Genomic DNA, 13,663 nt, shown 5'->3' on the forward strand with positions numbered 1-13,663 from the left:
ATCTTCAATACAAAAGATGTCTATAGAATGAGGACCCAATGCAGCTAACCTCAGTCTTGTTTTCCTTAGGACTATCTACCTGGGGAAGAGTTCATATAAAAACGGTTAATTGTGTGTGTGGGGGGGCAGTTCCCCCCCCCCCCCCCCATCCACCTGAAATGTTGCTTGGAAGCCATTCACCCAAGCTGTTGCATTAACCATCAGTATGAATTTTCTTCTCTATAGACTGAAGAATCCCCATTGTGTCCATTTTGCTTTGAGTGTTTTCTCCCCCCATAATCATGCATATATAAGCGGGGACAGTCTCGAGGGACAGCTGCCACCATTTTGTTTTGGATTCCTCCTATTCTGCTCCCAGGAATAAAAAATTAAGGCAGCCTGCGGGATTTCTGGAGTCATTGTCACCGTGCCTGTCTGGAGGAGGCAGCGATTGGTGTCGTGCGGCTCTTTCATCACCACCTCCCACCTTTTTCTCCCTTTTTTAATCACTTGACAGAACACCTCAGAACTGTGATGAGACTGGCGTTTTTTTTCTTCTTCGCCTGTCTGTAGCTGCCTCTCAAGCCCTGAGCACTTGTTTCCTTAGTACCATTGTCTTGGTGCAGCATCCTTTTCTATCCTTGTACAGCTATCTCCCCTAGGATTAATGTCAGCGCACAGGAACCAGTCTGCGTGTGCCAGTGTTGCTCTATAATCCTGCCTGAACAGTGTATAGCTGACAGCGAGAAGGGTTAAACAGGCTGCATAATAGATTGTTATGCATGGACATGGTGTGATGTAATTCAGCGGCTGCCTGTCTTCACAGGCTCTGGGAGGAGGGCTCATTCTAAGGGCACGCTTTGTTTCTGCAACATCTGGTTGGGGGAGTAGTGCCGGACAGATTTGCATAGTGGATTTCTGATTTCTTGGATGGGTTATGTGTGTGCCTGGCAAGTCTGGGTGATGGAATGAACTGGCTTTTTCAATTTGCTTCTTCTTTTTTTTTTTTTTTTTTTTCCCTGCCTTCCTTCTGCTTGGCTCTGGATCATTGGTGGTGAGCTAAAAATATAGTGTGGCAGTACATGGAGGCAGTTTCTTGCTGGATTTCCCTCCACTTCCTCTGAAGAAATGTTATGGTCTCCCAAATTTTCCTTATCCAATATGCGCGTCCGGCTGACTGCGAGCGGGCTGCTCCGAAACCTGCGTCTGCCTACTGGCTACCGAAAAAGCAGCGTTGTATTCCACTCAGGTTAGTGCTAGCTGCAGGTCTGGCGCTGCGGTGTATGTGCTACTAATAGCTGGGGACATCTTGTTTACTGCCTAAGCCGATAGCCGAGACGCTTATTTAGAACTTGTGTCTATATAAATAAAGGCTTATGGTATGTAGGTGTGTATTTAGCGTGGAATCCCATTTATTTTCTTAATAGTCATTTAATATATATGTGTGTGTGTGTGTGTGTGTGTGTGTGTATTTTTTTTCTTTTAATGTTTATTTGTTTTTTTACGTTTCTATTATGCATAGTGTTGTTTTTCCTTTTGGTGCATTTTTTTTTCCCCCATGCATATTGTTTTTACGTTTTTATTATACATAGTATTGTCTTTGTCATTTTTCCTCTTTGGTGAGAGGAATATATACAATTTTTTTTTTTTTGTATGCACATTGGAACCTTTTCAAATGTAGTAAAATAGACCTGACATGTAGTGTGGGATTTTCTATGGTGAGATGGTTGATGTAAACACACAGATTTGATACTCGGTAACCCGATCAGATTCAGTGCTGCAGAACTCCTCCATGTGGTTGTAGATTTGTGGATCTGTCATGTAGTGATTGCTTTTGTGATGACATTGGTTATTTTTAGCATGTGCCACAAGGAAATCAGCTAGTCTAATTTGATGCATAAAGGGGGAAGAAATGGTTATCGATCATAAAAGATCCGTGATTATGGATCTCCGGTGCGATTCTTCCATTCTGGGAACTGGTTAATGTCTTGTATGAGCAGCTCAGTGTTTCTGCTGGGTTTAATGGAGGACTTATTTATCTCACCTCCATCCTCCTCCATGCAGCATTTCACCCTTGCACATCTCCACATTTAATTGCTCCTCCGGTTTCTAGATCTGTGTAGAATTGTCACAGATCTTTCTGTTTCCTAGGTGACTGCTAAATATCAGCTGGAAAGATGTAAAAGGATATAAAAAGCACACACCGCCTTGAATTGCTTTTTTTGCCCCAGTGCTATTGGCTGCCACTTTGTGTCTGCAGTACAATATCATGCTGAAGGTTGTAGCACTAGATGACAATCTTATAAGGCAGTACAAGAATAGTTTGTGGTTACCAGTCACAACAAATTGATCTGGGCTTAGTGAACGATCAGTTGTAATGGGTTGCTATGAGTTACTCTTTAAACTATATATGTGTTCAGGCTAGCGTAGGCGGGTGATGGCGGTTAATTTGAGATCCGCTTTATGCTTTGCTTCCGTTCTGCCATAAAAGTTGGCGTGACTTATAATGTGTCCATGAACCCAATCACTACAAATGCAATTAAAGGGGTTGTAAGGGTTAATTTAAAAAAAAAAAACACGCCATACCATACTTCCACTGTGCAGTTTGTTTTGCACAGAGTGGCCCCGATCCTTGTCTTCTGGGGTCCCACGGCGGCTGTCTCGGCTCCTCCCCATTAGAGCTAACCCCCTTCTGGGAATGGGGCTCCTCCCCATTAGAGCTAACCCCCTTCTGGGAAGCGCTCTCCCAAAGGGGTTAGCTTGCAGGCACGCTCCCATGTGATACAGTGGCGGGCATAGCCGCCAAGTGTATCACTCGCCCCCCAGCACGTGCTGCTATCAATCGCCAATGAAGAGCCATCTATCGAATCTTCTGCTCTTGTTTCAACTTTTTTTTTTGCCAGTGAATACCTTATACACCTCCTTTATCTGGTAATAAGCCTAGGCTTATGACATCGTGTACAGCTCTCTCACTCGTGAGAGTTTGCCAGTAAAGGAAGGGGGGATGAGTCATAAGAGCCAATGAGAGCTACAGAGCTGGAGGTGTGCCTCTTCAAATCCAGGAAGTGAACAGGCAGCAGCTTCAGCTGCCCAGTTAAAATGGTTGCAGCCAGACTTGGTAGAGGGAGATTTCTGCATTATATTTGGCAAGTACAGAATCACAGTATATATGAAATAATATGCAAAGTGTTTGGAGGGAAGCTTCAGAATGGGGAAGATGTGTTTTAGTATAAATTTATGTGAGCAGACTGCAGTTCCTCTTTGAAGAAATTATTAAAACGCCAGGTATTTTAGTTTGGGCATTTCCTGTTATAGGGTGACAACATTCTATCCCCTTCATCCAACTATTCTCATGTGTTGTCACCCTGTTACACTAGCTTCCAGTGGAAACTACAAGTGGCCATGCCGACCCCAACACTGTAGAGGCATGGTCCTCTGTTGTCATATGGAAACTCAATCTAATAAATGCAATGCAGCTATTGCTGGAGGACATGTAGTAGGCAAAAAGTGGCAGCAACATGAAATCGGCAGAAATAAGATGCAAAAAGACATTTAAAAAAAAGTGTTTAAAAACAAATTTCATAGCTATATTGCAGACTAAGCCTCGGTTCACACCAGTGCGACTTGTCAATTCAAAGTCGCTTGAAATGTCGCACCCAATTTGCAGCAATGGAACTGTTCGAATCGCCGTAACTTTGGATAAGGCACTATTTCCGAGCAATTTCATGTGCAACTTGCATTTTGTGTAAATGAAGTCGCATAGATATGCAAGCTGCACATGAAATTGCCCTGATCGGCAGCTTTGAAATAGCGCTGAAGTAGCATAATTTTAAAACTGCTCTGGCATGAACCAGCGCTAATGTTGAGTTGGGGTATTTATCTGCTTTAACACATAAGGGCCAATTCACACCCTATGCATTGGGCTATGATAGGACTGCTTTGGGCAAAGCTGCCAAACAGTTATGGCAATCTACCTTAAATCCTCTGTTCGGTTCATGCCAACACGCTGTTGGGCATGCTGTATTTTTGCATGGTATGTTGCAGCACACTGCAGTGCAACAGAATGAATGAAATGTCATTTTGTGACATTTCAATAAAGTTACAAAAAAAAGAGGTGGTGTGCTTTAGCGAAGCACTGCATCTTCAGACTCCATGCACACTAGCGTTTCTTAAGCTATTTTTTTCGATCTTCAGCGTCTTGGAGAAGATTTTTTTTTTTTGTGGTTACAAGGAACGTTTTTTGGTCTCGCCCACCCCCCTCTTTTTACTACACATATGCCAACAAATTGCTAATGCTTCTAAAACACTGCTACAAAAAGCTATTACCAGCCTTTTTATCCAGTAAATTTTTTTTTTTAGCTTAATAAACACTAGTGTGTATGGAGCCTTAAAGTGCCCACCAATAGTCACTGTATTTTGTGCTGTTGGTGTGAATCAGCCCTTAGGCTCTGTTCACACCTAGGCGTAAGCCTCAGCTCTAAAAAACACGCCCAATAAGACAAATCCCATTAATTTTAATGGCCCCTGTTCACATCTGAGCGTTCTGTCACCTGGATCAAAACGCACGTCGCTCAAAGTACAGGAGCTTCTTTTTTTTTTTTTTTGGGCAGATTACAGGCGTTTTCTGCTTTTTTACATGGGTGACCTTTTGACCTGTACAAAATTGCGCAATTTTCTGCCTGAAAATGATGCACTCAGGTGTGACTGCAGCCTCAAGCTGAGCTCAGCTCCATGATACTTTCCTTCAATGGTCCTGTGTCCCTGGCCAGTACACGTCTTCCTGCTACCTGGGCTGCAGCTGTTGCCGGTGCAGGATGATGTCACACTTGTGCATGCGCAGTAGTACAATCAATCCGGCGCACAGTCGCTGTCATAATATAAACTGAACTGTGCTTGCGCAGCTCTGTGTATATTCCAATGAAGACTGAGAACAGGCAGATGGGTTTCTTTTATTGTAGAAGACATTCCATGTCTGTTCTGCAATAAAAAAGCCTGCCTGCTCAGTCTTAAAAAGTGGGACTTTAGTGAGCGTTTAAGCAAGGTGTTGAATTTTGCGATTTTATGGCATTATTTTACCAGGACTATTATTAATCTTGGTTTATCATTAGAGCAAGCATCTGCAGGAACAGTCCTGATGCACATACAAATCTATGCTGAAGAAGTGACAGGTATTTGTGTGTCTGCATGGATTGCTATGATCGGAATAGAATCTGAATTGGGTTCTGGCAGCGAGGCGTCTTGTGCCATTTCCCAGGGCTGCTGATCCTCGTTCAGGAAGGAGCCATTCTGTGAAATGCTGGTCCTGCTGATGGCAGCCCATGGAGGACTTTCACACGGTGCTGGTCCTACTGATGGCAGCCCAAGGAGGACTTTCACACGGTGCTGGTGATGGCTCCTAGAGAAGGTTATTAGGCGAGTCACAAGCTGCACCTCAATCGGCTCATAATTGCTCCATCAACTCCTCCCCACCTAATTATACTGTTTGAGGGTAAAAGGTTTTCACATTGTACACCCAGACTAAAATGTATGGATTGATGCAGCTCACCTTTTAACATTAATAAGTGAGATAATGTATTAGAAGATGGCGAGGGCAGCAATCGCCCCTCCAAATACCAGTCATTGCTTAATAGAGCTTTAAGGTGCCCGTGAAATTGTACATCGGAGAACTTTCTGCTTTTTGTCAAATGGCAATCGTATATAAACCCAAAGCGGCATGACCTGTTGTACTGTTCAAATCATTCTGACAGCTGAGCTTAGAGTTGAAGTACAATGAGATTGCGGCAAAATGGGGCCAGGCTGAAAAAGCCGAGCATAGTTCTTGATGTATGCTTGACCTTGTAGTTCTTGTACAGAAACCCAACCATTTGGGTCTGATCTTTCCTGAATGAACCACACAGCCTTTAATGGTGCTTTAATTCTTGAATTGGCCATGCATTGGCAGGTCTTTGGGGTGGAATGATAATGAGATCTTTTAGTGATTACTCGAATTGTACATCATGGACACTGCACCATGCATTCTCACAGATGGGCATATGCAATGAAGAAAAAGGTCTGTCCATTAATCAGATTTTCCTAGATTTGTGAGTTCTACAAAAAATAAAATTGTGATTGCCTGCAGTTCATCATACACAATCTAAGTATTCAACGCTGGAAATCTGCTTCTAAATATCAGAATGTGTATGGCCACTCTTAGGTGAGTAGCCAGTAACCAAACATGGTGGGTGTTTTTCAACCTCTAGGGAGTCTTTAACCACTTGCTTACTGGGCACATATACCCCCTTCCTGCCCAGGCGAAATTTCAGCTTCCGGCACTGCGTCGCTTTAACTGAAAATTGCGCGGTCGTGCGACGTGGCTCCCAAACAAAATATTTTTTGCGCTATAAACAAAAAAAGAGCAAACATTTTTAAAAAAACACTTAGTTTTTGCTATAATAAATATCCCACTTTTTTTTTAAAACTTTTTTTTTTCTCAGTTTAGGCTGATACGTATTCTACATATTTTTGGTAAAAAAAGCATATAGTGACTGGTTTGTGCAAAAGTTTTATAGTGCCTACAAATAGGGGACATAATTATGATTTTTCTTTTTTTTTAATGGGACTGCGACATTATGGCGGACACTTTTGATACATTTTTGGGACCATTCACATTTATACAGCTATAAATATGCACTGATTACTGTATAAATGTGACTGGCAGGGAAGGGGTTAACACTAGGGGGTGAGGAAGGGGTTAAATGTGTACCCTGCATAGTGTTTCTAACTGTGGGGGGATGGGGCTGACTGGGGGAGGTGACAGATCTGTGTCCCTATGTACAAGGGACAGAGCATCAGTCTCCTCTCCCTGACAGGACATGGATCACAGAGATCCACGGTCCTGCTCAGTTACTGATAATATTGGGACACTGTCCAGGAATCTGCAATGTCGGTACTCCAGACAACTTTTTATTTGGCTCTCGGTTGCTACTGCCGTCATTCCTTGTAAGAGAAATGACAGTGGTGTCGTGTGGCTTCTTGTGGCTTCACAGCCAGTTCCCTACTGCGCATGCACTTTTGTGAATGGCCCGGTGGTGAGAGGGGGCGGTAATGAAAACGGGGGCCAAACCACTGAGGGACCTCCCACCGGAAGGTGCCAAATTTAACAGCGGAGGGGAAGCAAACAAGTGGAGCTTCACCTTCTGGGCGCTTTAAAGTGTTAGTAAACCCAGGACCCTGCATTCAGTATATCTGCTCTCCTGCGGTACACAGAACATGAGATTGCAATTATTTCAGTAACTATAATTTGCTAAAAACCTTTCCTCATCAGCCGTATGTAGCAGTCTTATGACTTCTATCAGTGTTCAGCCAAGCACTGGTTAAAGCTTGTAGGAGGAGTTTTCATTCACCTCTAAATGTCCTATGTGGCTGCATGACCCCTGACCCTCTGTCTGGACAGTGCTGATCGCTCGGTGCTGATCACATGCCCTCTCCCCAAAAAAAGTTTTACTCTGCTCAGTTTAAAAATAAACAGCCTGTCACCTGTTCATTCATCTTCAGTGCTGAGAAAGGGACTGGGGAATCTGTGTCCTCAGTCCTTTCTCTGTCTCGAAGGGTAGAGAACAAATTCTAAAAAATTAAAGTGTAAAAGTAAACTGACACCACTCCCCCTGTCCTGCCAACACTTCCGCTGCCATAACCTCCTCCCCCCAAATAGCATTGTGAAATTGTAAAAAAAAAAAAAAATATGCGTACAAATAAATGACTGACACTGTCCACTGCCAAAGAAATTCTTTTTTTCAAGTTGGGATGCCTGCTTTTATTCTCTTCTATGCAATATATGCATCTAACAAACAAAGCAAAAGATTCCACTTAACGTTTATAAAGTTGTGCATGTGATCTTGCAAGGCTGGTCCGGCTACCAGCATGTGATGACATGGTCTGATCATTCTGTTCATTTAGGTGTTTTCATGTGGTGGGAAACTCTTCCCTAATGTATAATGAATGCCTGATAGAAGGGCGTATCAATACAATGGAGCTTATTTTCCTCACAACCATGTAGGTGCACAACTGCTTTGGTAATCTGTTTGTTTTCGTAAAATACCAAACATGTTATACTTGCCTCCCGTGTGACTGTATTAGATTGGTGGGAGCCAATGGCTCCTACTGCTATCAATTTATCCAATGAGGATGTGAGACAGCGGCTGAAGCTGCTGGGCTCATCCCCGTCGCTGGAATGATCGGGCTAAGGTAAGAAAGAGGGGTCTGGGGGGTGCTGCAGGACAAAAGGTTTTCGCCTTATTGCGTTGAATGCTTTAAGGTGAAAAACTCAGAGGGTTTACAACCCCTTTAAGGTCCATACACACAATCAGAAAATTGTACAAAAAAAAACGCTTTCAAATTGATCGTGCAATAATCTGATCGTTGGTACACGGCTTTCGTCCAAAAGGGACAGACACAAAAAAATTTCTTGTGCAATTTAATCAGTACAGTATTGTCCAAAAATACAATACAATACAATACATTACATCCGAATTTTATTCTGTCGTTCGAAAATTTTCATACTTTAGCAACCTTCTTTACATCTGGAGACTAGCAAAAAAGCGATCATTGTGGCATAGTATTTTTCTTCTCATTAATTTGTTCTTTTAATTGACAGATGGCATATTCACACTGATTATCTTGGAAAGTTGTGTTAACACACATTGAATTAGGGCAGGCTGTTGATTTGGGCAGGATTCACACTATTGCAGTGTGTTATCGGTGCACATTCTGGTAAAGCGGAGTGCCACAATTTTATGTGTTTTATTAAGTCAGCAGGTACAAAAAGTGTAGCTGCTGACTTTTAATAAACACCCACTTACCTGTCACATGGTCCAACGATGCAGCTGCCCGAAGCCTTGCTTCTTTCTCTCCCTGGTGCTGGCATTACAAGTGTGGGCATCCTACTGTGACTGCTTGCGGCTGTGCATGCGCAAGTTGCTCAGCGCCTCCCCATAGGTCGGGCAATCTTGTGGGACTTGTTATGATTGCAAGGAGGGAGGGGCAAAGCACTTCTGCTCAAGTGGAAGTGGGAGCAGGTACCTGTAAAAACTAGGTGCTTGTCCCCCCCCAAAAATTGCATATTTGGTGGGGGGGGTGCTTAAAGCAAAAAATTCCCCTTTTGGTTGGAGTTCCGCTTTAAGGCAGCCCATTCATTTGAAATAGCTGCCCAACAAAAAAATTTTATTTTTTTTTCTAATGCAGCGTACCACAACACAGAGGACAGCATCACCGTACGATGTGCTGTGCGATGCACAGGTGTTGGCAAGGTGCATCAGGGTGCCATTGGGATTGGATTGAATTGCACTGCAGTAGAGATGCACCAAAGTTTCGGCCGCCGAAACATATCAGCCCATAATTGAGTTTTTGGCAATTTGCCAAAAAGAGAAAAGGGTGTTGATAATGCCTCTGAAAACGCATGTGCTTTTTGCCACAGATTCACTGTGCCTTTGAAAAGATAGGTCATGTGACTCAAAAACTTAACACGGCTGTGTTATTGATGCTTTCTTGCTGCATTTTCAATGCATTTAAATAGGGAGGTGTGTGTGTGTGTGTGTGTTTCACTGACCAAAAATGAAGCAAGCAAGATTTTTAACACAATGGAAGCGTACTGGACAAGTGTGAAGGGATAGGTTTATTTTGTGCTAAAGGTGCCAATATCGGGCGACACATTTATAATAATTTAAATTCATGATTTTAATTGAAAAAGTCAAATTTAATACTGTGATATATATATATATATATATATATATATATATATATATATATATATATATATATATATATATATATATATATATATATATATATATATATATATATATATATATATATATATATATATATTGTGTGTGTGTGTGTGTGTTTTTTATATATATTTATATATATATATTTATATATATATATATATATATATATAAAACACACACACACTTTGTCCAAAAGGCATGCCGAGCATACAAGACTTGTCACCAGTATTACCTGCGACATTCTACTGACGATTCCCCTTGTTCTGCACTTTCTCTATTGATCAGCGTTCATCTTGGTAGAATGTCGGAGATGCACACCTTAAGACTGGTGGTCTGATATGGTGGGGAATTATGTTTTCAGATACAGCAGGAGTGGGAGACAAGTTTAATAGAATTGGCGATATACAGTACTAGCTGCATTCAGTGCAGAATCCTCTCCAGCAAAAACCATGGAAGTGACAGAACCAAATCTCATGAGACCAGCAGTGCCTCTCCCATACAGCATATACTGTATACAGCAGTGCCTCTCCCGTACAGCATATACTGTATACAGCAGTGCCTCTCCCGTACAGCATATACTGTATACAGCAGTGCCTCTCCCGTACAGCATATACTGTATACAGCAGTGCCTCTCTCGTACAGCATATACTGTATACAGCAGTGCCTCTCCCGTACAGCATATACTGTATACAGCAGTGCCTCTCCCGTACAGCATATACTGTATACAGCAGTGCCTCTCCCGTACAGCATATACTGTATACAGCAGTGCCTCTCCCGTACAGCATATACTGTATACAGCAGTGCCTCTCCCGTACAGCATATACTGTATACAGCAGTGCCTCTCCCGTACAGCATATACTGTATACAGCAGTGCCTCTCCCGTACAGCATATACTGTATACAGCAGTGCCTCTCCCGTGCAGCATATATACTGTATACAGCAGTGCCTCTCCCGTACAGCATATACTGTATACAGCAGTGCCTCTCCCGTACAGCATATACTGTATACAGCAGTGCCTCTCCCGTACAGCATATACTGTATACAGCAGTGCCTCTCCCGTACAGCATATACTGTATACGGCAGTGCCTCTCCCGTACAGCATATACTGTATACAGCAGTGCCTCTCCCGTACAGCATATACTGTATACAGCAGTGCCTCTCCCGTACAGCATATACTGTATACAGCAGTGCCTCTCCCGTACAGCATATACTGTATACAGCAGTGCCTCTCCCGTGCAGCATATATACTGTATACAGCAGTGCCTCTCCCGTACAGCATATACTGTATACAGCAGTGCCTCTCCCGTACAGCATATACTGTATACAGCAGTGCCTCCCCCGTGCAGCATATACTGTATACAGCAGTGCCTCTCCCGTACAGCATATACTGTATACAGCTATAAGTGTGTAGACATCGGAGTGCCCAGGCTCCCTCATATCAGAAAATGAGTGCTCTGTTTTGTAGAAGAAACCGTCAAATTGCAAGTGCGCTACTTGGGAACGATAAACCTTTCCAGATGTTTGATAACCTGGCAAATGGTTACTTTTGGATCCCAGGCCCGCTGTAACAGACATTTTAGTGCGGTCTGAGCTTGGTAAGGACCTTGTCATTTTAGGGTCTTTTAACTTGGAAAGGGATCATTTATATTGACACATTTCCCCAAATTGATCATTCTGTTGTAATGTGAAGGTTTCCTGAAGCAGACCCTTTAAACACGATTGGTTTTTTGGCACATGAGTGGGAACAGAGCCTCATGGGATGTGACTCAAATCTAGACTCTGAATACACATAGCTGTAACATGATTGAACAATAAGTCAGGAAGACTGGGTCTCTGTGGTCATATACAGACAGGAAGCTTGTATTTATAATGGAGGGGAATAAATAGATGTCAGAAAACAATAGAACAATTTCTTTATGCTGTCCTTGTAATCGCCAACATTGCTTTGTTCCCTATAATGTTGTAGAATGTAGCAATCACTTTTACTTTTTCTCACTTAGTCTGCTCTTGCTAAGTAAAAGCATATTAAAGTGTCCATTGTTGGAGCAGAAATTTACATAAATAAAAAAAAAAAAACGTTTTGTTTTACGGTTTACATTCGAGCAAAATGTTGTCGCCAATTCAGGCTGACTAAGGCCTTTTTCAAACTTGTGCAACTTTGGACGCCCAACATTCCCTATGATAACCATTCATATTTGTGCGTCTTTAAGTTTCACCGACTTCAAAGTATTCCCTGTACTACTTTTGGTCCGACTTTGATGCGAGTTGAGGTCCAAAGACCTCATGTTTACACAGGCATCCCCTAAAATCGCGTCATATTCGCAGCTGAAAAATGACGCAAATTTGGAGTTGCAGCAGTGTGAAAGGGACCTTCGCTTTGATATGATGAGGGGGAGTGGGCACTAGTAGGGAAAAAAAATTGGTCTCTACTAGGATATGGCAGTAATCGCAGGCCACTGAAAGCAGTTTTCTTTTGACACAGTAAAGGAACAAATGTGGTGGGGCATCGACAGTTTAATAGAAACCGGCCGACATTCGGCAAGTGTGTACGGGAGATCGTCCAACAGAAGCAGGCCACTTGGCTGGTTTCTGTCGAAGGGGCATGACCAAAAAAAGGTCTGCCAATTGGCTGAGAGCACTGACCAGTACTGGGGAGCTGGAGTTGCAGATCACAATAGCTCAGTGGGGGAGATCACTGTACTAACATTGGATGGTTAGCACAGCAGCCCCTCTGAGCCCTTAAGTTTTTTTTTGTTTTTTTGTTTTTGTTTATTTAGCCCTCTGGGTTAAAGCAGTTGTATAGTCAAAATATTAAAAAAAAAATGTGGTGCCACCTGTAAGGCAAAAGGCATAATGAGCTAGTATGCACTGCATCCTAGCTCATTATGAAAGACTTGCCTTGGAACGTGGCGTCGGTAACTCTGCCGGTCCACGCCGAGGGAGATGACATTTTTTTCTCGGCGTGTCTTCCGGGTTATCGAGCCTCCAGCGCTGAATGGCTGAAACCACGATGTTGACTCTTCCGCTCATGCGCACAGCAGACTTCTTTTCGGCAAGGTCTGGCATCTGCCGGGCTTTCAGCTGAGAATCCCTGATGTGCATGCGCCGCTGCAGTCAGCGGCTCATTGCGAGGGGAATATCTCCTAAACCATAAAGGTTTAGGAGATATATGTTTTCAATCAGTTTATGAATGATATATTAATTATACATAGTATGGTCATTTTATCCAACGACTGTATTGTGTGCATTATGAGCTATGAATGAAATAAACGATCTTGGAAAGGAAGTCTCTGCACTGAGAAGGGTCGATTGTTTTTCCTGAAATGATCGTTTAGGGTGGCTGCTTTAAATACAACACTGAATTTAGGGGCCAGATTCTCAAAAGAGATACGCCGGCGTATCGCCTGATACGCCGTCGTATCTATGCGCCTGATTCATAGAATCAGTTACGCATAGCTAACCATTAGATCCGACAGGCGTAAGGCTTTTACGCTGTCGGATCTTGAATGCAATTTCTTTTTTCGCCGCTAGGTGTCGCCGACGCCGGGAAATTTTAGGGGCGGCGCATGCGCAGTACGTTCGGCGCGGGAACGCGCCTAATTATCCACGGCCCCTACCCGGATCATTTGAATTACGCGGGCTTGCGCCGGGGGATTTATGTTACCCTGCCGCAACTTTACAGGCAAGTGCTTTGTGAATCAAGCACTTGCCCGTAAAACTTGCGGCGACGTAACGTAAATGAGATATGTTACGCCGCCGCAACTTTAGGCCATTATACGAGAATCTGGCCCTAAGTCTCTAGGTCGTCATGACTGTGAAATCCTCAGTATTATGTATTTACATTGGGCTTCATTTAGACATAACAATTTACAAAATGAAATTCTTCCTCGCAAGAGGGAAATAACGGGAAAATACAAAGT

At 42.9% G+C, this 13,663-nt stretch overlaps 1 protein-coding gene across 2 annotated transcripts in view; it reads left to right on the forward strand.

Annotated features, from left to right (window-relative positions):
* Positions 1 to 401: 401 nt before the first annotated feature.
* The window catches only part of MTUS1 (microtubule associated scaffold protein 1), a 110,835-nt gene continuing 97,573 nt past the window's right edge, over positions 402 to 13,663 (forward strand). Inside the window, exon 1 of one of the 2 annotated variants that reach the window (XM_040334589.1) lies at positions 402 to 1,228. In XM_040334589.1, coding sequence (XP_040190523.1) covers positions 1,108 to 1,228 — 121 coding nt within the window. In that variant the 5' untranslated portion in view covers positions 402 to 1,107. The remainder of the gene's footprint in view (positions 1,229 to 13,663) is intronic. The other variant, XM_040334590.1, reaches the window with a different exon arrangement.

This window comes from Rana temporaria, chromosome 1, assembly GCF_905171775.1.
Source record: "Rana temporaria chromosome 1, aRanTem1.1, whole genome shotgun sequence".
NCBI classification, from domain to species: Eukaryota; Metazoa; Chordata; class Amphibia; order Anura; family Ranidae; genus Rana; species Rana temporaria.